Raw genomic sequence first — 27064 nt, 5'->3', positions numbered from 1 at the left:
GCCTGAAGGCCTCTCTTTGGAGCCCAGCCTCAACCTCCCAGGCTCAAGTGATCCTCCCGCCTCAGCCTCCTGTACTACAGGGACTACAGGCATGCATCACCATGCTTGACTAATTCTTGTATTTTTTGTGGAGATAAAGTCTCACTATGTTGTCCAGGATGATCTTGAACACCTGACCTCAGACGATTGTCCCACCATGGCCTCCCAAAGCATTGGGATTACAGGTGTGAGCCACCACACCTGGATTCTTCTCTCTCTTTTTTTTTTTTTTTTTTTTTACCTCCCTATATTCTTACTGCGTTTGGCAGCCACCTCATATACTTTGAAACAAAATAGGAATATACTTAAGAGATATCTGGAGCCATTGGCGCCCCCTAAAGGCATACCTCTAAGAAGTGTCAGAGGGAGGATATGAACTAGGGTTTCTCAGGTTTTTTCCCCAGCAACCGCCATCTCCCAGCACAAGTAATGTCTGCAGTACAGCTGAAGAATTCACAGAAGGAGCAGAGTTATCTCTTCCCGGAGACCAGTCTGACTTCTTTTAGCAGATATTTATTGCCCTGTGGTAGGCGAGAGGTGTGGAAATGAGGCCCTGCCTACATAGTGCTTACAGCCCGATTCCCACCCAGAGCCAAATTCGGAGCCCACTCAGGTTTGAGTGTAACACAGAGTCCTCTCTCATCCAGACTATCTTCTGAGAGAAGAGGTAACGTATAATAAACATCCCTTGAAGAGCACAAGGTTCAAGGAGAATCAATTCTTAATGCAGTGTGTGTATGGACCTCTGGCCTGTGTTTTTCAGAGAGGGCGGTATGTACAGACCTCGATTCCGTGCAGACATGACCAAGAGAGGAGCCTGATACCCTTACATCTAAAATGTAAAGAAGAGGCCGGGCGCAGTGGCTCACGCCTGTAATCCCAGAACTTTGGGAGGCCGAGGCTGGTGAATCAATTGAGGCCAGGAGTTCGAGACCAGCCTGGAAAACATGATAAAACCCCATCTCTACTAAAAATACAAAAATTAACCAGCTGTGGTGGTGGGTGCCTGTGATCCCAGCTACTCAGGAGGCTAAGGCAGGAGGATCACTTGAACCTGGGAGCCAGAGTTTGCAGTAAGCTGAGATCATGGCACTGCACTTCAGCCTGGTTGACAGAGTGAGACTCTGCATCAAAAAAAAAATAATAATAATAATAAAAATAAAATGTAAGAGAAGAATCGCAGAGGAATCTGTTGACATTGGATTCCCAGGACAAGATTTGACCTCTGTGCTATTAAGACAAATGTTTTCATTATCCAGGAGCCCAGCCTGTACTGTGTGCCTTGAGTGGTGGGAGGCCAGTTTGTAACAGCGGCTTTGCAGTGCTGGGGGAGAATGATCAGCTACACACAGGAACCTTGCTCACAGCCCCAGAAACTTCACACTGTGGGCTTCACCTTCTGGAAGTGACACAGTCATGTACACAGGACCTTCCCAACCGGTCTCCACTGCTGAGCCCATCAAGGGAGGTGTAAGGACTTGGAAATGCCACATGCTTTTTAAGAAGCCAGCTCAAACCAACCTTTGTTACAACCCGAGAATGAAATAAGTACTACAAACTATTCAGCCATTGATATTTATGGCTGTATGACCTTTTTTTTTTTTTTTTTTAACTTTAAGGACATTGTCCTACTTCTGAAAGTGCAGGGAGGAGTACTCCACTTCACATTGAACTGCAGTGAGCGGTGGGGTTTCCTTTCCGAATTGCTGTGTTTCATTCACAGAACTCAGACCTTCCATCTGCAGAGGCCACAGGCACAACAAAGAACCTGGGTATCCATGAGCTCTGGTGGGTTGGTTAGTCTGCCTTGGTAGACGTGTTTTCCACTGACCGCAGGACCTGGCCCAGACAGCCTTTTAAGTGCTGGTGCTATAAACCCAAACCTAAAAATGAAGCAGGGTCACATACTACAGAAAGCTTGGTCTTTGTGCGGATGATGACAGCCTTCCCTTTGTAGTACGTAAGGCAATGCATAGGATGATCACTGCTCTCCAACTATTTCTGTTGCTGTTTTCCCCACCAGCTATCAGATCATGCTGGACTGCTGGCACAGAGACCCAAAAGAAAGGCCAAGATTTGCAGAACTTGTGGAAAAACTAGGTGATTTGCTTCAAGCAAATGTACAACAGGTAAAACTAAATGTATCTACATCAAAATGCCTTTGAATGCACATCAGGGGGCATTGTATTTGTTTTTTTTTAAGGGCTATTAATATAATAGCTGAGATCAGAAGTTTAAAAAAAAAGGGTGTGTGTGTGTGTATGTATATACAGAATTATCTTCTCAAAACACAACCAAGATTGTGCAAATGACATAGTCAAAGTTGACATAACGGTTCATGGAAATCGTTGAAGTCAGAATTGGTGCAATGAGAGCTCGATCTTTGGTATTTTAGGATGGTAAAGACTACATCCCAATCAATGCCATACTGACAGGAAATAGTGGGTTTACATACTCAACTCCTGCCTTCTCTGAGGACTTCTTCAAGGAAGGTATTTCAGCTCCGAAGTTTAATTCAGGAAGCTCTGATGATGTCAGGTAAGATTTCTTTCTCAAACTTTATATCACAGAATTTTCCAACAAAAAAAAAGAAAGAAAGAAAGACGAAAGAGAAAGAAAGAAAGACTCAAGAGAGAGAGAAAGAGAAAGAAAGAAAGAAAGAAAGAAAGAAAGAAAGAAAGAAAGAAAGAAAGAAAGAAAGATTATGTAGTGATCACCACCCATATGCCCATCCCCTAAATTCAACTGTTGTTAACATTTTGCCCTATTTTGTCTATTATACTCTCTATGATTGTGTTTGTTACGGATTTTTCTTTTTGCCAAACCATTTAAAAGGAGGCTTAAGGCATAATAGCACTTTACTCCTAAATACTTTAGTATACATTTTGGAAGAAGGCTATTGTTGCTGGGCACAGTGGCTCGTGCCTGTAATCGCAGCACTTTGGGAGACTGAGATGGGAGGATCACTTGAGCCTAGGAGTTCAAAATCTGCCTTGACAACATAGAGAGACCTCGTCTTACTAAAAATTAAAAAATTAGCCGGGTGTGGTGGCGGGCACCTGTAGTCCCAGCTACTCAGGAGGCTGAGGTTGGAGGATCACTTGAGCCCAGGAGATGGAGGCTGCAGTGGGCTATGATTATGTGACTGCACTCAAAGAAGGACATTCTCCTGTGTAAACCACACCAAAATTATCGCACCAAATAAATTCCTTAATGCCATCTAACAGTCAAATTTCCATAATTCCACCCGAGTCTTTACATGTCTTTTTTAAAGCAGGATCCAATTAAGAATAACAGATTACATTTTCTTAAGTTTCTTGTCTATCTTATTCTAGAACCTTCCCCCATCTTTTCTTTTCCCCATTACATTGAATTTTTTGGTGAAACCTTAGATAAAACTAAACAAACAAAGCGAGCTGTGTTTTCATTTGTTTTGCTTTGTTTTGACCTAACAAACGAATCTATCCCGTATTACTGCAGAGGGAATTGGAGAAGGGGTAAGGCAAGGCAAGGGAACAAATATGTACTGTGGCCACTGCTGGCCCGGGGCCTGCACTTCAGGACTGATAGTTAGGCATGCATGAAACCTGAGCAGGGCTGATGGTTACACAGACGCGTGCTGGGTCTGGCAAGGTGCGAGGCTTTTTCCATATATCAACTCCTTTTATGCTCAGAGCAGTCTTGGGAAGAACATAATCATTCCCGTTACACAAATGTGGACCTTAAGGCTCCCAGAAGGAAGGCTTGCTGTAACTGTGTGGCTAGAAAGTGGCAGAATAATTTTCTAACCCAGGAGTTCTGACCCTCCCTTCCTGTACCCGATGTAGTCAGGACTCCTTTTAGGGCCTCCAGACTGTACTATGGGCCTCTAGCATCTCTCTTTGCAGTAGGCACAGCTCTCTGGCTCTGACCTCAGTTCAGCCACCAGGGAAGATATGGGAAGGAGCTGCAGCAGTCAGAAAATACTGCTTGCAGCCGGGCACAGTGGCTCACGCCTGTAATCCCAGCACTTTGGGAGGCCAAGACGGGTGGATCACCTGAGGTCAGGAGTTCAAGACCAGCCTGGCCAACATGGTGAAATCCCGTCTCTACTAAAAATACAAAAATTAGCTGAGTGTGGTGGCACGCACCTGTAGTCCCAGCTACTCGGGAGGCTGAGGTGGAAGAATCACTTGAACCAGGGAGGCGGAGGTTTCAGTGAGCCGAGATCGTGCCACTGTACTCCAGCCTGGGTGACAGAGCGAGACTCTGTCTCCAAAAAAAAAAAAACAAAAGAAAATAAGAAAATACTGCTACCCACCTGTGACAGGCCTCAAAGAAACCCAGTGGGCAAATCCAGACTTGTGGTGATGGATTACAGGTCAGCCTTAGTGTTCAGGCCTCACAACCAGCCCAAGAGGCTAAAGCAGATGTGTCATCATTTTGTAAAGTTTGGAAAACTAGTTCGGATTAAATAAATTGGCAAGGTCTGGCTGGATTAGAGAGAGGGAGGGGAGGGGGTGTGGCATGGCAAAGTTATATGTGGACCCTTCTAAGGCTGCTTAGCCTTAAGCCAGTAGGGAGCTTGCCCAAGACACTGGGACTGGCAAAGAGTGACAGAGTATGGGACTGAGAAATTCAGTCAGTAGGTGAACTTGCCTTGTGAGTAACCACAGAGTGGATGTCTCCATCTTTCCTAATAGATCATCAACAAAAGTCAGTAGGTAGTTAAAGAGACATCATAAAACACTACCCAATTCTCCCAATCTGTAATCACACACACACACACACACACAAAATACGAGCCTGGCGCTAGCACTCGATTATGCCATTAAATAATATTTAGCCTTGTAGCCATGCCAGGTCATTTTGCCGCCTCACATCCTTTTCGGAGCACCTGATAAAGTCGTATCACTTCCCTGCACATCATTTCTCTCCTGTGCCATTGGGCACTCAGACGAGATGATGCCTCCAGTCTCCCCTAGGTCTGGCATTCTCTGATTCCACAATGGACCAGAGTAGGTCCCTCTGGGAGTTTCCTCAACCCTACAGAATGTGAATTGACAACCATGGAAGGCAGTGGCAATGCTGTCAGGATTCCCAGGGGTCACGGCGGGGAGATTGGGGCCTCAGGAGTTAGGTGATTCCTGTTGGTGTGTTGGTTCATCTTACCTGGGATATGGTGCCTGTGGTCTCCTGACTCATTACAGCTGGATGCCTTTTCCTGTCTTGATAATTATTTCTGTTTCTTCATTAGATATGTAAATGCTTTCAAGTTCATGAGCCTGGAAAGAATCAAAACCGTTGAAGAACTTTTACCAAATGCCACCTCCATGTTTGATGTAAGTCATGAAGTTAAGATACCCAGTGCACCCCGACAGACCCCTTCTTCAGATCCCTTCCAAACACCAACGCCAGTAATGTAGTAGCTCTTGGTCAGCGAGGGTCTGGATTCAGGAGTGGCTGAAATGACAGTGTCGGGAGGACTGACAACTAAACCTAGCTGTGCAGAACTAATTTGAAAGCAGAGTTCCATGAACTCACTCCAGGACCCAAGTCCCTGAGTAGTAGGAATTTAGACCCTTAGGAAACTCCATTGTGTGTTTCTAAGCTGCTTAGCTGTCAGTGATGCAGCTTTGCTTTCAGAGTAACAGAGGAACTCCCAGCTGTGTGGGTGGTGAGCTTTGTGATGTAACAGAGAGCACTCTCCTGCAAGCAGCCTTGAGGCTGGGAGGGGTCCACCTAAGCCTTATGCTCCTTTCCTCTGAGGCTCTACAGATTGAACAGCCGTGTTCCCACCCAGCCACACTGGGAGAAGCTAACCAGTATAGCCTAGCAAACAAGAGGCCTCCCAGCTCTTCTCTCTAAAGCCCTGTGATGTGGGGTTGAGGGGCTAAGGGGAGGAGAGGAGGATGGACAGGAGCAATACTACAGTTCTGATGTTGCAGGCTCTGGGACTCAAACTGTGATCTCCAGATAGGCAGGTTCCTACAACCTAGGAACCGGCTAGAACTGCCAGCTCTCAGGACCTGCCCACACCCACTGAGTCAGGCTGCGCCTTGGCAAGATCCCTAGGGGATTCCTGCACACATTAATGTTTAAGAAGTGCTGGTGAGGCCGGGCACGGTGGCTCACGCCTGTAATCCCAGCACTTTGGGAGGCCGAGGCAGGCGGATCATGAGGTCAGGAGATCGAGACCATCCTGGCTAACACGGTGAAACCCAATCTCTACTAAAAACACAAAAAAATTAGCCGGGCGTGGTGGCGGGCACCTGTAGTCCCAGCTACTAGGGAGGCTGAGGCAAGAGAATGGCGTGAACCCGGGAGGCAGAGGTTGCAGTGAGCTGAGATCGCGCCACTGCCCTCCAGCCTGGGTGACAGAGTGAGACTCCGTCTCAGAAAAAAAGAAGTGCTGGCAATGACCATGTCCCATAAAGGGCCTGGAAGGCCAACAACAGTGTGAAGGTGATCACCACAATCAGTGTGGCCTTGAGGCAAGCACAGTCACCCTTAAAAAAAAAACAAAAACACTGCAACCTTGTCAGACACACCAGATAAAAGGAAATATTATTTTAAATATTTTAAGCATCAAAAATAAGCTGAAGAATATAAAGGTGAAGTATATGGATATCTTGTTTGGCTGCTTGGTACATTTTTTTCAAGGCCAAGGGAAAAATACTGAGCAAAACGTGAAAGAATTCTCAACCTTCACCCTCCCCACCCTAAATCAGTGGTGAATGATGACAGCTTCTTTGTTTGCTTAGGTGTTTACTCATGATTAAGGACAGGAACACTGCCCTGTAAGAGCCTTAAAGGGCAGCAGGAACAAAGCGTGGGATCCACTTACTGGAACATGCCGTATTAACAAAGTAGTGAAGAGTCTGCAGGCAACTCACTGCCAAAAGAAACCAACAAGGAAGTCTAATTGCTGGAGACCATGACCAAGGGCTGGGGGCTGAGAATTCCATCGAGTTCAAGAAAAAAAATCAAACGATGTCTTTACGGTTTCTTAGAATTTGTGTCTATGATGGCCACCGCTACCATAGCATACTCATAGTCAATCGTGATCTGCCAAATTAGTTTTAGTATCTTTATTGCAATAAATTGCATCAAAGTTTACTATGGAAAATGCTAACCTGTTACTTGCCATTTTCCCTTTTGCTTAAATGTATTTACTTCATGTTCAGGAAGGGCCTCAAAGGCACTGGGGATCAGACATGATTTGCAGCGGGTCAAGTTTGTGGTGGCCAACTTAGAGAAAATGCTTTGTCTCAATAGGCTGGGATTGTGGAGGGTGAGGCAGAGCCTGGATCAACAGATGCATCCCAGGATCATCCCTCAGGTTCAGCATGTACCCCCGCTGGGCCAGGCAAGAGTATAACCTTTCTCCTTCTCCCCCCAGGACTACCAGGGGGACAGCAGCACTCTGTTGGCCTCTCCCATGCTGAAGCGCTTCACCTGGACTGACAGCAAACCCAAGGCCTCGCTCAAGATTGAGTAAGGATTGGGTATCTTTTCTGTGATCAGTTGATGGAGGGGTACGAGGGGAGATGCTGGGGGAAGGTGGTATAATGAGGGATGTTTGACGACTACTTGCCCTCCTGAACTATAGTGTCCGGGCATTGCAGAAAACCATTTCCCCCCAGAGGGCAAAAAAGGGGAACATCAAATGGGACACATGAGCACCAAGCTCTGGGGAAAACAAGCAGAAAATCTTGCAAAGACAGGCAGTCCAGACGTGGGAAGCACAGTGCCTCAGGTGAAAGAAGCCTGATGTGCCCACCTGTGCATGGTGCAGACGGAGACACGCTCCCGGCGGTGGGAGAGGATGCCCCCGCTGTCACTCCCTATGCCGACAGGGTTCATACACGAGGAGTCACAGTACTGTTTTCCAGGGCTAAGACCTGCACCCTGAGAGCTCAGCCCCTACAGATGAACAACTTTCCCATTTCATCCTGGCACCCTTTTCTCGCTTGACAATTTCTCCACAAAGCCCTGGCTTGACCAGTCCACCAGCTCCTCCCTCCACGCCGTGGCCAACACTGTGGAGTCCTTGCCTTATGCACCACCGAATGCCACTGCAGCTTCTCTGTGCGAGTCTCTACCTCGCAACGGTGCTGGACTGGGACAAGCTGCACCTGTCGGATGTTCCTTCCTTTCCTCATTCAAATGCCTGTCCCTGTCTCACCCGAAGGCAGATCCTGCTCCTCTTTCACCTAAATCCAGGGTGGGCAGCCATTTTTTTAAAGGGTTAGATAGCAAATGCTCCCTACTGCCATTAGCAGGGGTGTCCAATCTTTTGACTTCCCTGGGCCACAATGGAAGAAGAATTATCTTGGGTCACACATAAAATACACTGACACTGACGATAGCCGGTAAGCTAAAAAAGTTGCAAAAAAATCTCATAATGTTTTAAGAAAGTTTGCGAGTTTGTGTTGGGCTGCATTCAAAGCCATCCTGGAATTCATGTAGCCCGCGGGCCACAAGTTGAGCAAGCTTGCATTATAGTATAAAAAGCAACCGTAGACAATACATCATCAAGTAGGCACGGCTCTGTTCCCACACACTGTATTTACAGAAACAGGTGGGCATGGCCAGTGAGTACACGAAAAGATGCTCAACATCATCAGTCATTAGGGAAATACAAATAAAGACTACCATGAGGGGGCGTGGTGGCTCATGCAGTAGTCTCAACACTTTGGGAGGCCAAGGTGGGTGGATCACTTGAGCCCAGGAGCAACATGGCAAAACCCTGTCTCTACTAAAACTACAGAAATTAGCCAGGCATGCTGGCATGTGCCTGTAGTCCCAGCTACTTGGGAGGCGGGGATGGGAGGATCACTTGAGCTTGGGAGGTTGAGGCTGCAGTGAGTCACAATTGCACCACTACACTCTAGCCTGGGTGACAGAAGGAGGAAAAAGGCAAAGAAATTACCATGAGATACCACTTCACACCCATGAGGATAGCTAGATGAAGTCAGTGTGGTGAGGATACGGAGAAATTGGAACCCTCATACACTGCTGGTGGAAATGTAAAATGGCGCAGTCACTTTGGAAAACAGTTTAGCTGTTGCCCAAAATGTTAAACAGTTATCCCGAGACTCAGCAATTCAACTCCTAGGTATATACTCAAGAGAAATGAAAACTGATGTCCGCAGCAAAACTTGCATACAGATGTTCATAGCAGCATTATTCATAATAGCCAAAAGTAGAAACAACCTAAATATCCATCAGTTGATGACTCAATGAATAAAATATGGTATATCCACACAATATAACCGTCAATAAAAAGTATGAAGTATGCATGCATGCTACAACATGGATGAACCTTGAAAATATTATGCTAAGTAAAAGAAGCCAGTCATAAAATATCTCCTATTGTATGATTCCTTTTATAGGAAATGCCCAGAATTGGTAAATCTAGAGACAGAAAGTAGACCAGTAGTTTCCTCAGGCTGGGGCTGGAGGGTGTGAGGAAGAAAGACTGCTAATGAGTATGCGTTTTGGGGGATGATGACAACGCTCTAAAGTTGATTATGGTGATGGTTGCACAATTTGTGTCTATACAAAAAACCATTGGCTTACACACTTTAAATAGGTGAATTATGCAGTATGTAAATTATATCTCTATAAAGCTCTCATTAAAAAAAAAACACCAGACAGGTGGGCAGAGTATGGGTTATAGTTTTTGAACCCTGATCTAAATCAAAGGATGGCAACAAGTGCTTCCAAGTGATGTAGTTAGCACAGTTCATCGACCACAAGTAAATGGGAAAGACAGGGGCATTTCCAGGCAAACATCTGCGTGTGTGTTTCCTTTTCACATGAGCACAATGGTATTAGAATTGAGTTACAGCAGATCAGAGGCACCAATGAGGAATGAATGGATCAAAGGGGAAAGTAGGATACTTGCTTTTTTGTTTCCTACTTTGGAACACTTCAGAAAATGGGTGGTGACTAATTTTATCTAGATATTTGTTAAAGAAGACCATAAATTGTATCCTCCACTCTGAGACTGAAAATATAGAACATGGACATGTTAGTCCAGACCAGTCTAAAACAAGCTTCACGGGTTCCCTGCCTCATCCCAGATCCTTTGAAAATAAAAAATTTGAACGAATATTAAAGGGCAAGAGCAGCCCTTCTTCCTCAGGTGTCTGTCCTAGTCTGGATGTAACATAGAGGACCCAGAAGCAAGTTTCTCCACCCTTGAGCCTTGCTGGTGATAAGCAGCACTATAACTAAAAACGTTTCCTCTTCTAGAACACAGGCACGATAGGGAGAGAGGCACTCACTTGTGTGTGTGAAGCTTTATTGTTTTTTGAGACTGTTGTAACAAATTGCCACTAACTTGGCAACTTACAAGAGAAATTTATTCTCTTGCAGTTCTGGAGGCCAGAAGGGATATAAAATATGAAAAATTTGAATAGTTTGGAGGGCAGGAGGCATTTTCAGCCTACCACAGAAGCTGTTTGACCCAAGAATAGGAGAGGGCTGCACCCAAGTCTTGGAGTTACTTTCCACCTGGATTATGGATTTGCGTTATCTTATCATACATTTCATACCCTCCCCCAGCCACTGTCTTTCTGCCCAATGACACCAAACTGTTAGGAGGGAGGCCGTGTGCAGCTTTAGAACAGAGGAAATCTGACAGCAATTGAGAGGGGGTTCAAAAACCGTGAACTCTAGGACAGGTATGAACAAATGACCCACTCAGAAAGAGTAGATTTTAGTGTCTTTGTTTTCTAAAAACCAATTTTGAATATTTGATTTCTTTCCTTTCTTTCTTTAGCTTGAGAGTAACCAGTAAAAGTAAGGAGTCGGGGCTATCTGATGTCAGCAGGCCCAGTTTCTGCCATTCCAGCTGTGGGCACATCAGCGAAGGCAAGCGCAGGTTCACCTACGACAACGCTGAGCTGGAAAGGAAAATCGCGTGCTGCTCCCCACCCCCAGACTACAACTCGGTGGTCCTGTACTCCACCCCACCCATCTAGAGTTTGACACGAAGCCTTACTTCTAGAAGCACATGTGTATTTATACCCCCAGGAAACTAGCTTTTGCCAGTATTATGCATATATAAGTTTACACCTTTACCTTTCCATGGGAGCCAGCTGCTTTTTGTGATTTTTTAATAGTGCTTTTTTTTTTTTTTTTGACTAACAAGAATGTAACTCCAGATAGAGAAATAGTGACAAGTGAACACTACTGCTAAATCCTCATGTTACTCAGTGTTAGAGAAATCCTTCCTAAACCCAATGACTTCCCTGCTCCAACCCCCGCCACCTCAGGGCACGCAAGACCAGTTTGATAGAGGAGCTGCACTGATCACCCAATGCCTCATGTACCCCCACTAGGCCAGCCCCGCAGCCCAAAACCCAGGGCAACAAGCCCATTAGCCCCAGGGATCACTGGCTGGCCTGAGCAACATCTCGGGAGTCCTCTAGCAGGCCTAAGACATGTGAGGAGGAAAAGGAAAAAAGCAAAAAGCAAGGGAGAAAAGAGAAACCGGGAGAAGGCATGAGAAAGAATTTGAGACACACCATGTGGGCAGGGAGGGGGACGGGGCTCAGCAATGCCATATCAGTGGCTTCCCAGCCCTGACCCTTCTACGTTTGAGGGCCCAGCCAGGAGCAGATGGGACAGCGATGAGGGGACTTTTTCCTGGATTCTGGATTCTGAGAAAAGGTCAAATATCTTTTTTGGATATTTGCAAAATTTAATCTAAAGCAAGTTTTAGAACTTTACCTATGGAAGTGGTTCTATGTCCATTCTCATTCGTGGCGTGTTTTGATTTATAGCACTGAGGGTGGCACTCAACTCTGAGCCTACACTTTTGGCTCCTCTAGTAAGATGCACTGAAAACTTAGCCAGAGTTAGGTTGTCTCCATGGCATGATGGCCTTACACTTAAAATGTCACATTCTATTTTGGGTATTAATATGTAGTCCAGACACTTAACTCAATTTCTTGGTATTATCCTGTTTTGCACAGTTAGTTGTGAAAGAAAGCTGAGAAGAATGAAAATGCAGTCCTGAGGAGAGTTTTCTCCATACCAAAACTAGGGCTGATGGAGGAAAAAGGTCAATAAGGTCAAGGGAAAACCCCGTCTCTATACCAATCAAACCAATTCACCAACACAGTTGGGACCCAAAACACAGGAAGTCAGTCACGTTTCCTTTTCATGTAATGGGGATTCCACTATCTCACACTAATCTGGAAGGATGTGGAAGAGCGTTAGCTAACGCATATTAAGCACTTTAAGCTCCTTGAGAAAAAAGGTGGTATGTAATTTATGCAAGATATTTCTCCAGTTGGGACTCAGGATATTGGTTAATGAGCCATCACTAGAAGAAAAGCCCATTTTCAACTGCTTTGAACCTTGCCTGGGGTCTGAGCATGATGGGAATAGGGCGACAGGGTAGGAAAGGGCACCTACTCTTCAGGGTCTAAAGATCAAGTGGGCCTTGGAGCGCTAAGCTGGCTCTGTTTGATGCTATTTATGCAAGTTAGGGTCTATGTATTTAGGATGTCTGCACCTTCTGCGGCCAGTCAGAAGCTGGACAGGCAACAGTGGATTGCTGCTTCTTGGGGAGAAGAGTATGCTTCCTTTTATCCATGTAACTTAACTGTAGAACCTGAGCTCTAAGTAACAGAAGAATGTATGCCTCTGTTCTTATGTGCCACATCCTTGTTTAAAGGCTCTCTGTATGAAGAGATGGGACTGTCATCAGCACATTCCCTAGTGAGCCTACTGGCTCCTGGCAGCAGCTTTTGTGGAAGACTCACTACCCACAGGTGGGACAGGCCTCTCCACCAAGATCTAAATCCAAACAAAAGCAGGCTAGAGCCAGAAGAGAGGACAAATCTTTGTTCTTCCTCTTCTTTACATATGCAAACCACCTGTGACAGCTGGCAATATTATAAATCAGGTAACTGGAAGGAGGTTAAACACAGAAAAAAGAAGACCTCAGTCAATTCTCTTTTTTTTTTTCCAAATCAGATAATAGCCCAGCAAATAGTGATAACAAATAAAACCTTAGCTATTCATATGTCCTGATTTCAATAATTAATTCTTAACCATTAAGAGACCATAATAAATACTCCTTTTCAAGAGAAAAGCAAAACCATTAGAATTGTTACTCAGCTCCTTCAAACTCAGGTTTGTAGCATATGTGAGTCCATCCATCAGTCAAAGAATGGTTCCATCTGGAGTCTTAATGTAGAAAGAAAAATGGAGGCTTGTAATAATGAGCTAGTTACAAAGTGCTTGTTCATTAAAATAGCACTGAAAATTGAAACATCAATTAACTGATAATATTCCAATCATTTGCCATTTATGACAAAAATGGCACTAACAAAGAACGAGCACTTCCTTTCAGAGTTTCTGAGATAATGTACGTGGAACAGTGTGGGTGGAATGGGGCTGAAACCATATGCAAGTCTGTGTCTTGTCAGTCCAAGAAGTGACGCCTAGATGTTAATTTTAGGGACCCGTGCCTTGTTTCCTAGCCCATAAGAATGCAAACATCAAACAGATACTCGCTAGCCTCATTTAAATTGATTAAAGGAGGAGTGCATCTTTGGCCAACAGTGGTGTAACTATATGTGTGTGTGTGTGTGTGTGTGTGTGTGTGTGTGTGTGTTTTGTGCATAACTATTTAAGGAAACTGGAATTTTAAAGTTACTTTTATACAAACCAAGAATATATGCTACAGATATAAGACAGACATGGTTTGGTCCTATATTTCTAGTCATGATGAATGTATTTTGTATACCATCTTCGTATAATAAAATTAACTTCCAAAAACATATATATTTTCTCCCTGATTTGCTTGTAAGTGTAAAAAAGAGGTCACAGGTGTCCCTGGGGGTGGAGGACTAGGGTTCTTTATTAAACACAGTACAAGAAAGATAAAGCAAATGCTGCTGAAGAGAGGGCAAAGAGGTTTCTACCGGTCCTAGAAAATGGCTGTGCTAAACAATCAGAACACTGCAAACAGTAAGTAAAAAACAAAATCAAACTAGGTAGATTGCCCAGAAAACTAAACCCTAACATCAACAGGATCGTGAAACAAGTAAAGCATATGTTGGGTGTGAGTGCCAGCCGCAGAGAAAAGTGCCCTCAATTAAAAAGAGGCAGTTGTCCCAAACACTAATTTTCAGCTGGTAATTAGCATAATCACAGAGGGTGTGTGCATATGCTGCAGAAAACCACACAAAATAATAGGCAAAAGCTTGAAACCCAAGAATGTAAAAGTACACATGCCAGCTCAGTATTCTTCAATCTTGTTTTGTGGATTACGTCCTAGGAAAACAACTCAGGTCATAAGTACTAGAAATTGAATAAGTGACCAACACTTTGTCTTAGAAATTGGTCATAGTACTACCTGCCTAATAACATCATAAGGAAACTAGATTGGAAAGATATTTTAAGGGGAAAAAATAGGCCTACTTTCTTTGGGACAAAGACAATAAAAATGGAGAAATGACAAATCTCAGTAAACTTTTAGTTAACTCAAGACGGCAAGAGGCATTTTGTCTTCAAGAATCTGAAATCCTTTAAAAAGTATTATGGGTTTCACAACATAAGAATAAAATCATTCATTCGGCAAATGACTTGAAGAATGCTTGAGGAATCAATGTCATGTCATAGTTTAGAAATGTTCTCATGGCTCTGGAAACTTATTGTACATTTGGGAATTTATTTTTATTTTTTCCTCCAGCAGAAGTATGGCCTAGTAAGGTTTATTGGACTCCTCGGTGTTAAACATATTACCAGACTTTTGGGTTTCACAGGCCAGGAAATTAAAAAAAAAAAATCCTTGATCCCAGCACAGGGATGGCCATTCTTCTATTCTGTGAACTAAGAACACTTAAGGGAGGGGGAAAAAAAAAACCCAAACTCCAACCAGATGCTACTAATGTTCTATTTCCTGATCTGGGTGGTAGTGCATAGGTATGCTCACTTCATGATGAGTCACTGAGCTGCACACTTACTTGTGAATGTGTGTGTATATGAATGTGTGTGTATATATATGAATGTACACAATTCTTCAATACAATATTACTAAAAGAAGAAAAATCCCCTACCATTTAGTACCACTACTTTTCATAGGAGAAAACCCATTTTAAAAGGTGGAAGGGCTTAATCTCAGACTAAAATATATTTGTATTTGAAACATACCTATATTATCCTTCTTTTTCCCATTTTCATTTGTACTAGAATAAACTAATGAACACACGTTGTTCCACAGATTGGTATTTGGGAAGCAGTGATAGCTAGTAATTGCTATCATTGCTATCATTTGAGTGCCCAATATGTGCCAGCAACTATTTAAAGTGCTTTAAAGGAATACACTTATTTTCAAGGCAATCTAACATAATAGGTACTATTAGTATACCCTTTACTTCAATGGGAAAATTAAAGAACTCCAAAACCCCACTTGTCACATCTCCCCACCTCCAAGCTTATGTCCCCATATACTGTGCTTGCCCTTCTAGATGGCCAACCCAAAACACACTGGTGTCCCTCTCAGACTTGAAGCCATTGCTTCAGCAATTCTCCACCCCTCCCACCATCAATTTTCCCCTTTTCCACTGGAACATATATGTTATTTCTCCCATCTTACAAAATTTTCATCTGTACTTTCTCCTCCAGCTACCACTCAATTTCTCTATTCCCCTTTATAGCAAAATCCCATGAGCGAGTTGGTTATTAGTTATTATTACTTGTTTCCAACTCCTCTCCTCCCACTCACTCTTAAACCCACTCAAACCTAGCTTTCACGATCACTCACTGAAACTGCTTTTGCTAAGGTCACCAGTGACTCCATATTGATAAATCCAATGGCCAACTCTCAGTCCCATTCTTATTTGGCACTTCAGCAGCTTGACACTTCTTCGCAAAAACAACTTCAGTTTGGTTCCAGGACATGAAACTTTCTTCTTCCCATCTTACAGGCTACCTCTGTCTCTTTTGCTGGTTTTACCTCTTTTCCCTGACTTTTGAACATTGCTCTAGTTACCCCAGGGCTTGCCCTTGAAGCTTTCTTTTCTCGGTCTATACCAACTTCCTTCATGATCTCAACCAGTCTCAGGGCTTTTGATGACAGCCATATGATGACTTTCATGGACAGAACAGGTTCTTCCTACCCGCTGCAACACTCTAAACTCATACATACACAAGTGCTAACCTGACATCTCCCTTGATGCTCTGGCAGACTGTATTTTTTTCAAATACAGGTGTATTTTTCAAAGATATTGTACTGTATTTTTCAAAAATATTCTATTGTATTTTTCAAAGACAGCTGCAAGATTATCTCCCATCTCACACAACCTTTGGCAATGTCCCCTCCCCTAGAATCAGAGCTGGCTTTAGGACTCACTCATGATCAACGCAATGTGAAAGGGACACTGCATGGCTTGGAGGCCAGGTCAGAAAAGATCATGCACTTCCTAGGTCTTGGTACACTCACTCTTCAACAGTTCCCGCGAGGGACCCAGCGGCCATACTTGGAGAAACCTAAGCCACGTGCAGGCCATGTGAAGGGGCTCCCATAGACAGCAGCCAGCTGAGCCCAGCCCTCAAGTCATTCCAGCCCCCAGCCATTGGAATTTCCCAGCGGAGGCCCAATCACAATGGCACAGAGACAATCCTCCCTGCTGTGTCTTGCCCAGATTCCTGACCCACAGAATCCCTGAATGTAATAAAATGCTTGTTTTATGCCATTGAGAGTGGAGTTGTTACAAAACAAATGACCAGAACAAATGTGTACTAAACATCTCAAACTTAATGGGCCTTAGACCAAACTCCCAAATTGTCTTTTCCTGTTTCTCCATCCTCCCCTGCCCCGTAGACTCTTTGTTCTCACAACAGCCTCTTCCAATTCAGCAGAATCCTCTATCCTGTCAGCATCAAGCCAAAAAAAATTTTGAGACAGGGTCTTACTTTGTCGCTCAGGCTGGAGTGCAATGGCACGATCTCGGTGCACTGCAGCCTTGACCTCCTGGGCTCAATCGATCCTCCCACCTCAGCCTCCTGAGTAGCTGGGGCTACGGGTGTGTGACACCATGCCTGACTGATTTTACTTTCTGTAGAGACAAGGTCTCACTATGTTGCCCAGGCCTGTCTCAAAACTCTGGGCTCTGGTGATCTGCGCACCTTGGCCTCCCAAGTGTTGGGATTACAGGCATGAGCCACTGCACCTGGCCAGCAAGCCAAAATCTTAAAGAGTCATTCCCAACTTCTGTTTTGTCCGCATCCAGTCAATCAGGACATCCCTGTTGGCTCTACCTTTAAAACATTATTTGAAGTCCAGCCACTCTGCACCACCTCTACTGTTACCACCCTAGACCAGGTAGTTTTTTTTTTTTTTTTTTTTTTTTTGACAGTCTCGCTCTGTCAGACCAGCTCTGTTGGCCAGGCTGGTCTTGGAACTCCTGACTTCAGGTGATCCACTTGCCTCAGCCTCCCAAAGTGCTGGGGTTACAGGTGTGAGACACCATGCTCAGTCGCAGGTGGGTTTTAAAACTCAAAGATGGCTGGGCGCTTTGGCTCATGCCTGTAATCCCAGCACTTTCGGAGGCCGAGGCAGGCAGATCACCTGAGGTCAGGAGTTTGAGACCAGCCTGGCCAACATGGTGAATCCCCGTATCTACAAAAAATATAAAAATTAACCAGGTATGGTGACGGATGCCTGTATTCCCAGCTACTCGGGAGGCTGAGGCAGGAGACTCGCTTGAACCCAGGAGGCAGAGGTTGCAGTGAGCCAAGATTGCACCACTGCACTCCAGCCTGGGCGATGGAGTGAGACTCCGTCTCAAACAAAACAAAAAAACCCACCAAAACTCAAAAGACGTGGGTTTTAAAATCCAACATCCTTCACTTGGGATGCTGTCAGTTTCCCACCACGCCAACAGCTCACTTCCTCCCTCAGTCTGTTCACGTTGTAGCCAGAGTGATCCTTTTTAAATGTCCTATCATGTTACTCTTCTGCTGAAAATCCTCCTGCAGCTTCTTTTTTTTTTTTCTGAGACGGAGTCTTGCTCTGATGCTCAGGCTGGAGTGCAGTGGCGCGATCTAGGCTCACTGCAAGCTCCGCCTCCCGGGTTCACGCCATTCTCCTTCCTCAGCCTCCCGAGTAGCTGGGACTACAGGCGCCCGCCACCACACCCGGCTAATTTTTTTATTTTTGATAGAGATGGAGTTTCACCATGTTAGCCAGGATGGTCTCAATCTCCTGACCTCGTGATCCGCCCACCTCAGCCTCCCAAAGTGCTGGGATTACAGGCATGAGCCACTGCGTCCGGCACAGCTTCCTCTTTTATTGAGGGTAAAATCCAAAATACTTAAAATGGTCCACAGGACACACCTCTTCCCTATAGACCTTTCTGACGTCACTTCTTACTTAACTTGGCTCTAGCCATATTAGCTCCCCTGCTGTTCCGCAAAGACTCTGAAACATTCCCTTACCTGGAATACTTTACCCCCAGACATACACATGGCAGACCCCTTATGCTTTCTCGTGAGTAGTCTTCTCTCCTAAACTACATTGTTAGTCATGTATTAAGATATTTGGGTATAACTATACGTTCTGTAAATACCAAGTCCCTGTATCTGTCTTAGTGCCTAGAACAGATCCAAGGACACAGTAGATAAGACTTAAGGACTATTTGATAAATTAATGAATAAATCTGCTGCCAATTCATCCAAATACAAAAATTCCTCCAAAATACAGAGGAAATAACCAATCTTTTAAAATCCAATCATAAGATAATCATCATCTTGTTATATGAACACGTGCAAGAAAAGGACAAACTTATCTCTGTAATTCTTTATTAAAAATACTGCTGTACACATAGAGACTGAAAACAGGATTAAAGATGAATAACACAAATTGGATCATGACATTAGAACTTAACACACTGGTGCTTTTTAGGGAAGTTGTTGACATCCAAATCACAGAACCAAGGTCAAAAGCAAAATACAAAGGTACCCTCAAAAATATTTACAATGAAGTAAATACACTAACAGAATTTAAAACAGGTACAAAAAATTGAAATGACCAACGTTACATGATTTCAAGGGTTGTCCTTTCTGTGCTTTTATGTGTCACGACAGGAAGGTGTGGAAAGTTTATATCCTTAATTTGACTACTCTTGGATATTAAAATCTTTCTATTAATTAAAAAGACTTTTAGACAACCTCTTAAATGGAATTACACTATGGAAAACAGGGCTCCCCCAAAAACACCTAGGCAGAACTGAGAGTTCTTTGAAAACCATTCCCAATAAAAACTAGATGAAAAATAAATATAAAACAAAGCTTAAAAAAATATGCATTACCTGACACCAACCTTTTCTGGCTGACAATATTTATTCATGAAAACATATCAGCTGTCTACCTTTTATATGCAAACCAAGTCCTGAGGTTAACTGGGGGCTGAAGCAAACTAGCATTTAGGATGCAAACATTCTTGGATTTGTGATGTAAACTTGCCTTGCAGAGGGAAGTTTGCTGGTCTATACAGAATGAGAAATTCAAGCCCTATTTTAACCCCTGCCTTCTTTAGCTTTCACAAAACATTGGTCCACAAATTAAATTTTCAAAAAGTTCCCAGACCCCAAAACTAAAATAGATGATCCCCTTTCATTTTCAAAGAAAACAATATTGGAAAAATCTCCAGCCCGCTTATAAATTAAGCATTTCATATTTCTTCTAGAATACAAGTAGTTCTTTTTTGTACAAAAGAATTACAATATGATTTGTCAAAAAACATATAAAAAGACAGCTGCTCTTCCTCAAATACATGAGCTAATGATAAAAGACTTTTGCATGTTAATGTCTCCAAGTTCTTCTTTTTACATAAAAAAGAACATTATGGTGGCAAATGTTAATTATCCTTTTAATATTGAACATTATGTTCTTTTAAAATCCATCCAGATCAAATGCAATAATTTTCTTTTTAACTCAACAACTGATGCTATCAAACGTGGACTCAATATACTTGTTAAAACATGTAAAGCGTGTCTCTAGTCTTCAAAGCTTTCAGGTGAAGAGAGGTGGTGCTTTTTCTTGATGCAAATCTCAAGGCAGAGAAAATCATTTTAAAGCTTATAAAAAGTGGACAGAGAAATATTAAAAACTTCTCTGAAATATACAAATATGTGTAATTATTAAAATTGAAGACAGTAACATCAGTTGCAAGTGCTTGGAAGTCTGTCCTGACCTTTTGAGTTTCCACATTTTCTTCAGTTGCATGGTGAGCACCCAGTGCTAGTAAAACATTCAGTGCTGGGAAAGGAGATATAGTCTTCATTACTGTTTTTTAAGAAAGAAAATTCCTATGTATTTGGCAGTCTTCAGTATCAAAGTATAGGTATTTCATTTATTAGAAATTCCATGAATACCCAAGTTTGGCGACAACTGCATGTCCAAATATTAAGAAAGTTAAGAGGAGGAAAATTCCAAACTTTTGAGATGGACTTATTCAGGAATATCGCACAGAGTGAGTTATTATCAAAAGTACTATTACTTTGGGCTAAGCAGTGACTGCAAAGGCACAGCAGATCGTTATCCCTCCAAATTCAGGCTGTAAAACATCAGAAAGCTCTTGATACCAGACCACTGCTGAATTTAGTTCATCTTCTGAACAGTGTCTCTGTGTCTGTCTCCAGTGTAAAGGACCATAATAAAGCTGTGGTTCAAAGAGCAGAACTTCATACCCAAAAAAAAAAAAAAAAAAAAAAAAAAAAAAGCAAACTGGAAAGAACCAAAAGTAATATAATATACTAAAGTAATATACTCCTGAACTTTAGGCCTTTAACACAATTTCTTAATTTTCTCCTATTTAAAAAATTTGCATAAATGTAAATGTATCTGACTAGCAGGCAAATGTCTTTTTAAAAAGGCTCTAGTTGAACTTGAAGGAAAGAGCTATACATGCTCCTTCAGTTACTGTTTATCTGATCTTTATTCAGAAAGGATTTAAATCAACTAACAGGGAATTTATACGCAACAATTCACTGGTATTTTCTTGGTATGTTCTTAAGAACAAAACAAAACAAAAATCTCAATTTGAACTAACAGTGGGTGGCATACAGAGAGCTTGCATACAATACTCTTACAAGAATTACGTACTATACTGAACTTCTATGAAATTATTTACCTGGTCCATAATGTTATTCAGGGCAACCCGTCCCAAAAAGAGCAAATTCTGCAACCCTCAATGGCAAAAATGCTGCCCAGCATTGCTTCCCAAAAATGTCCTTGCAAACAGTTTCCCTTAATAAGTATACAATGTGGCAAAAGTTCAAAGATCAGAAAAAGTCTTTAAAAAATTAAAATTAGTGCATATACAAGTGGAAAAAACAAAAGCAGGAACATCATTCACCTGATGGTGCTCCTAAATCTAAAATAAATTCTTCACAGATACAGCCTCCAATGGCAGCCATAGCTCTTGGGTAAGTGAAACATTCTTCCTTTCAAGTAACAGTGTACCTGACTGAAGTGCAAGCAGCTTTGCTCATCTCCTGTTCGTTTCCCAAATGTGAATGAGATGATGAAAAGTTCAGCTGTAGTGCAATTTGCTATTGGTTAAGGTCCTTAGCCATGTCCTGCGTGCTTTTTTAGCAAATACTACAACTGACCATTTGCAGCTGCAATCAGTTCTTGAAAAGTATTTTCAAAGCAGCGCTTTAAGTCACTGTAGGTCACCACAAGTACACTCTTCTCATCTCTGGAAATCAGGCTTATTTTTTCTGGCACACCAGCATCTAGCTGAAACAATATATACACAAAATATGAAATTCATAACATGCAGAAAAGAATTTATCTACGTTTGCAACAAAGATAAATAATCTAAATTTTTTGTCACGTTCCCTTTCAGATATCCATGAGTACATTTACATCATTCATCAGTATGCACATAATTTTCGACTCAGACATTTTTACACAAACACTGCCCTATGTTTCTAACTATCCCTCACGCTTAATGTTTGTTTGTATTATAGTTTACCCAGTTGATGCTCAATAATTTTTCTCCCAATATCTTCCATTTTTAGCGTAATGAATTACAGTGCAATGAACATACTCATCTACTTAATTTTTTTCTTCTGTAGGAAGTATTTTTTTTCCTTAGGAAAAATACTTAGAAGTATACATATTAATAATAAAATGTAAAGTATTAAGAAACTGGTTTTTTAAAAATTAAAAAAAAAACACAAAAAAGTAAAGTAGAAGTGGTTTTATAGCTTAGTACATAGAACCAAACTGTTTTCCAATTACACACCATGAATTTGTAAGTTTTTATTTTTATTTATTTATTTTTTGGGGATGGAGTTTCGCTCGTTGCCCAGGCTGGAGTGCAGTGGCACGATCTTGGCTCACTGCAACCTCTGCCTCCCGGGTTCAAGCAATTCTCCTGCCTCAACCTCCCGAGTAGCTGGGATTATAGGCACCTGCCACCACGCCCAGCTAATTTTTTGTATTTTAAGTAGAGACGGGGTTTCACTATGTTGGCCAGGCTGGTCTTGAACTCCTGACCTCAGGCGATCCACCCGCCTCGGCCTCCCAAAGTACTGGGATTACAGGTGTGAGCCACCGTGGCTGGTCTAATTTATAAGTTTTTAATACTTTTCCAGCAACCCCACAGCAAATGAGCACCTTGCTATTTAAATTTAGATTTTAACTACTATTATCAAAGTTTTTTCATACATTTACTTTTGGTATTTCTGCTTGTGTAAATGCTAGTATATGATCTTTACTCATGACCCTAATGGAATTTGGCAGTAATATTTTAGCAAGGTCTTTATAAAGCATAAATACTGATCCTTAGTCTATCGACTTGTCTTGTTATGGTTTTCACTTTATTTTTGTTATTTTCAATGTACTTTTTTATTTCATTAATTGATACATAATTCATTAAAATATGTTTACAACTCACTGAAGGCTCAAACATTCAAATCATTTACCAGACAATTTCTGTCATTATTTCTATCAAAATAAGCTTATATAAAATCTTAATTTTGTATAATCAATCTGGCTATCCTTCTCTTTTAATTTATCACACTCTTTTCAAACTTAGAATATTGTCACACTTCAGATTTGGGGTATTATTTACTACTAGCTAGTTCATGATGTGAAACAGAATTTTCTTCAAATTTTCAATTATCCTAATAATCATTAAATGATCTTTGATGAATTTAATGACTATTATCCTAATAGTCATTAAATGATCTTTGCTTAAGGCAACTGTCCATGGCTTATTCCATATTACCTACTTGTCAATGTTTGTTCTGGTTCTACGTATTTTTAATTACTGGTGCTCTGATACTATGTTCTAAAATCTGACAGAATTATTTTCTACATATTGCTCTCAAGAAAAGGTTTTTCCCCTAACAGAAATAAAGGGAAAATAAATATATAACTCATACTGAATTAGTTCAATGATACATACAGTCTTGTGCAGTCTTTTTTCTTTTTTTGATACAGAGTTTTGCTCTTGTTGCCCAGGCTGGAGTGCAATGGCACAATCTCGGCTCACTGCAACCTCTGCCTCCGGGGTTCAAGTGATTCTCCTGCCTCAGCCTCCAAAGTAGCTGGGATTACAGGTATGTACCACCACGCCCGGCTAATTTTGTATTTTTAGTAGAGACAGGGTTTCTCCACATTGGCCAGGCTGGTCTTGAACTCCCGACCTCAGGTGATCCGTGCACCTGGGCCTCCCAAAGTGCTGGGATTACAGGCGTGAGACACCGAGCCTGGCCAGTTTTGTGCAGTCTTAATGTAGGTTATTGACAATACTCCCTATAGAGTTTTAAGGAAGTTAAAGGAAGGCAAAGTAGTGCTTAAAAACAAACCGTAACATTTTCCCTGAAAGGTTACCACACTGTACATTAATAGTTCTAAATCATGTGCTACAGCAGGTATTTTTTCCTCTAGTACTTATAATTTAGGAAAGTTTAGACCAAGAGTCAGTAAATGTTTTCTATAAAGGGTCAAACAGTAAATGTTTTAGGTTTGGCTTGTTTATTTTACAACTCTTTAAAAATGTAAAACTATTCAAGGCTCTCACGCTATAAAAAAATAGGCCATAGAACGGATTTGGCCTGCAGGCCGTGGCTTACCAGCTCCTGGTTTATACATAAACCTATACAGAGACTACATTTACTCCTGGAGACCAGTTCTAAACTTCATAATGCCAAGTAATTCATAAGGGAAATGTCTTCTTTCTTTTCTCTGTAAATTTTGTCTTTCCCAACCTTTTGTTTTCTTTTTTTTTTTTTTGGAGACGGAGTCTTGCTCTATCGCCCAGACTGGAGTGCAGTGGCCCGATCTCGGCTCACTGCAAACTTCGCCTCCCGGGTTCACGCCATTCTCCTGTCTCAGCCTCCTCAGTAGCTGGGACTACTGGCGCCTGTCACCACGCCTGGCTAATTTTTTGTATTTTTTAGTAGAGACGGGGTTTCACCGTGTTAGCCAGGATGGTCTCGATCTCCTGACCTCGTGATCCACCCGCCTTGGCCTCCCAAAGTGCTGGGATTACAGGCGTGAGCTACTGCGCCCAGCTTTTTCCCAACCTTTTCTAAAACATAATGCTGCTGGGCGTGGTGGCTCACGGCTATTATCCCAGCACTTTGGAGGTGGGTGGATTGCTTAATCTCAGGAGTTTGGGACCAGCCTGAGCAACATGGTGAAATCCCCTATCTACCAAAAGGACAAAAATTAGCTGGGTGTGGTGGCATGTGCCTGTGGTCCCAGCTATTCAGGAGACTGAGGTGGGAAGGAGGGCAACTGCAGTCCTGGGGAGTCAAGGCTGCAGTGAGCCATAAGCGCCACTGCACTATAGCCTGGGTGACAGAGCAAAACCCTGTTCCCAAAAAAAAAAAAAAAAAAAAAGCTCACCTCACCTCTCAAATAAATTTATGATCTACTTTTTACTTTTTATCTACTTAATTTATCTAATCATCAAATTCACCATTTATAACAGCTGGACCTGCTAGTAACTGATGTCACTAGTATTGTGCTTTTATTATTTACTACTTGATTATAAAACCTAGAGTAGGGCCGGGCGTGGTGGCTCATGCCTGTAATCCCAGCACTTTGGGAGGTCAAGGCGGGCGGATCACGAGGTCAGGAGACCGAGACCATCCTGGCTAACGTGGTGAAATCCTGTCTCTACTAAAAATACAAAAAATTAGCCGGGCGTGGTGGTGGGCGCCTGTAGTCCCAGCTACTTGGGAGGCTGAGGCAGGAGAATGGCGTGAACCTGGGAGGCGGAGCTTGCAGTGAGCTTAGACGGCGCCACTGCACTCCAGCCTGGGTGACAGAGCAAGACTCCGTCTCAAAAAAAAAAAAAAAAACCTATAGTTAATAATGATTTGATAACACCCAACATAACTCACAATGATTCAGAAGGGGTTCAATTTTTTAAAAATACACACAAAATTATTTTTTTGCTTTTTGCCATTCACTGTTTCACGTGGCATAACAAAACCACATGTAAATAAAACATTGCATAAAGGAGGGAAGCAGTCATTTTGTGATACTTTATCATAATAAAAAGATCCACAATAAAACATTCTAAAATTATTCATGAAGGCGAGGTGCAGCGGCTCACGCCTATAATCCTGCCACTTTGGGAGGCTGAGGCAGGCGGATCACTTGAAGTGAGGAGTTTGAGACCAGCCTGGCCAACATGGTGAAACCTTGTCTCTACTGAAAACCTTGTCTCTACTAAAGATTAGCTGCACATGGTGATGGGTGCCTGTAATCCCAGCTACTCGGGAGGCTCAGGCAGGACAATCACCTGAACCCGGAAGGCAGAGGTTGCAGTGAGCCAAAATCATGCCACTGCACTCCAGCCTGGGCAACAGAGCAAGACGTTGTCCTCCACTGCCCCAAAAAATTATTCATGCAAGTATTTAAAAAATCCTCCCATTGTAGAAAATGTTATTAATAAAATGTCTTACAGGCTACTTTAACAGTACATCCTGATTTCTTAAGTCTCCTAGTATTTGTAGAAGATACAACTCTATACAAATTATAGGCAGAATTATGATCTTAAAACATCCAGATACAAATTACCTTGTTAAGACAAGAAATGATATGACTGAGGTCAATCCAGGGAGCACCTGCTTCTGTCACCTGATGAAAAAGATGATCCCTAAAGAGTTTCAACAGATAACGGTCTCCAGTCTCTGACCAAGTGGGATCCTTCTGAAACCTGGGGGAAATGAACATTTTACCTCAGTAACTCATGCTGTATGCTCTGTGGCCATGTCTATTTTTTAGACTCCAAACTAGTTTTACTTTTTTCCCAATAAACAAAAAATTGGGAGGGAGTCTGGTACAGTGTTTTTAAAAAATAATCTGACTGAACTAGTAAGTATATGAATTCCAGTTTTCAGTTAGCAAATGTCAGGCGGAAATCATCCCTTATGCATTCCTATTTTCAGCCCCTACCATTAGATAAAACGGAAAAGATAAAAATGTCTTTAAATATCTTCTCTTCTCTTCCTCCCACTCTGTAGGTTACAGAATAGAGAGAGGTCAGATACATCTTCTACTTCACCAATAAGCATAAAATAGAAAAATGTTTAGGAAACAAAAAGGAAGTAAATATCAGTTTCCTACCATTCCACGTGAAAACAAGCTGTGAAGAACCAGATGACCACTGTGAGTTTTCAGTGACCTTAGGAACTTACTGTCTAGTAGGAAACAGACGTTATTCAAATAATCAAAGAAAGCTGTAATTGCATATTTACATAATGCTCCTAAAAGGAATATGATATAAAACAAAGATGAATTTATCTAGGGCCGCGCCTGGCCGATAATCCCTTTTCTGTATCATTTAAAGTCGTTCTGCTTCCCAGATCAAACTGTGATACAATTCTCATTAAGAAAAAACAGGTAAAAACAATGATTACAGAAAATGTATAACATTAAATTTATGTAAAATTATGTGTGAATATAAGTATATAAAGAAATTAAGGAAGGTTTTCCAGAGGAAGTAGTGGCTGCTCTTCCCAGAAGAAGGATGCTCCTT

General features: G+C 42.2%; 2 protein-coding genes and 1 long non-coding RNA gene across 19 annotated transcripts in view; 1 reads left to right on the top strand and 2 right to left on the bottom strand.

Annotated features, from left to right (window-relative positions):
* The window catches only part of LOC129049463 (uncharacterized), a 158397-nt gene extending 152273 nt beyond the window's left edge, over window positions 1-6124 (bottom strand). For 6 of the 14 annotated variants that reach the window (XR_008512555.2, XR_008512546.2, XR_008512557.2 and 3 more), the window contains exons 1-4: window positions 5402-6124; window positions 5191-5303; window positions 2495-2596; window positions 387-560 (exon numbers count right to left, since the gene is read on the bottom strand). This is a non-coding gene — a long non-coding RNA (uncharacterized LOC129049463). The remainder of the gene's footprint in view (window positions 1-386; window positions 561-2494; window positions 2597-5190; window positions 5304-5401) is intronic. The other 8 variants (XR_008512551.2, XR_008512552.2, XR_008512548.2 and 5 more) reach the window with 2 other exon arrangements.
* The window catches only part of FLT1 (fms related receptor tyrosine kinase 1), a 192305-nt gene extending 181188 nt beyond the window's left edge, over window positions 1-11117 (top strand). For both annotated transcript variants that reach the window (XM_024230907.3, XM_054528852.2), the window contains 5 exons: window positions 2063-2168; window positions 2435-2577; window positions 5276-5360; window positions 7421-7515; window positions 10811-11117. In XM_024230907.3, the coding sequence (XP_024086675.1) occupies window positions 2063-2168; window positions 2435-2577; window positions 5276-5360; window positions 7421-7515; window positions 10811-11012 (631 nt within the window). In that variant the 3' untranslated portion in view covers window positions 11013-11117. The remainder of the gene's footprint in view (window positions 1-2062; window positions 2169-2434; window positions 2578-5275; window positions 5361-7420; window positions 7516-10810) is intronic.
* A 7718-nt stretch (window positions 11118-18835) lies between these two features.
* The window catches only part of PAN3 (poly(A) specific ribonuclease subunit PAN3), a 157057-nt gene continuing 148828 nt past the window's right edge, over window positions 18836-27064 (bottom strand). For all 3 annotated transcript variants that reach the window (XM_024230896.3, XM_054528848.2, XM_054528849.2), the window contains 2 exons: window positions 26104-26242; window positions 18836-21795 (listed from right to left, as the gene is read on the bottom strand). In XM_024230896.3, the coding sequence (XP_024086664.2) occupies window positions 21655-21795; window positions 26104-26242 (280 nt within the window). In that variant the 3' untranslated portion in view covers window positions 18836-21654. The remainder of the gene's footprint in view (window positions 21796-26103; window positions 26243-27064) is intronic.

This window comes from Pongo abelii, chromosome 14 (genome assembly GCF_028885655.2).
Source record: "Pongo abelii isolate AG06213 chromosome 14, NHGRI_mPonAbe1-v2.0_pri, whole genome shotgun sequence".
Taxonomy (NCBI): domain Eukaryota; kingdom Metazoa; phylum Chordata; class Mammalia; order Primates; family Hominidae; genus Pongo; species Pongo abelii.
The sequence above is the reverse complement of the archived record's forward strand: the minus strand, read 5'-3'. Positions and strand labels throughout refer to the sequence as shown.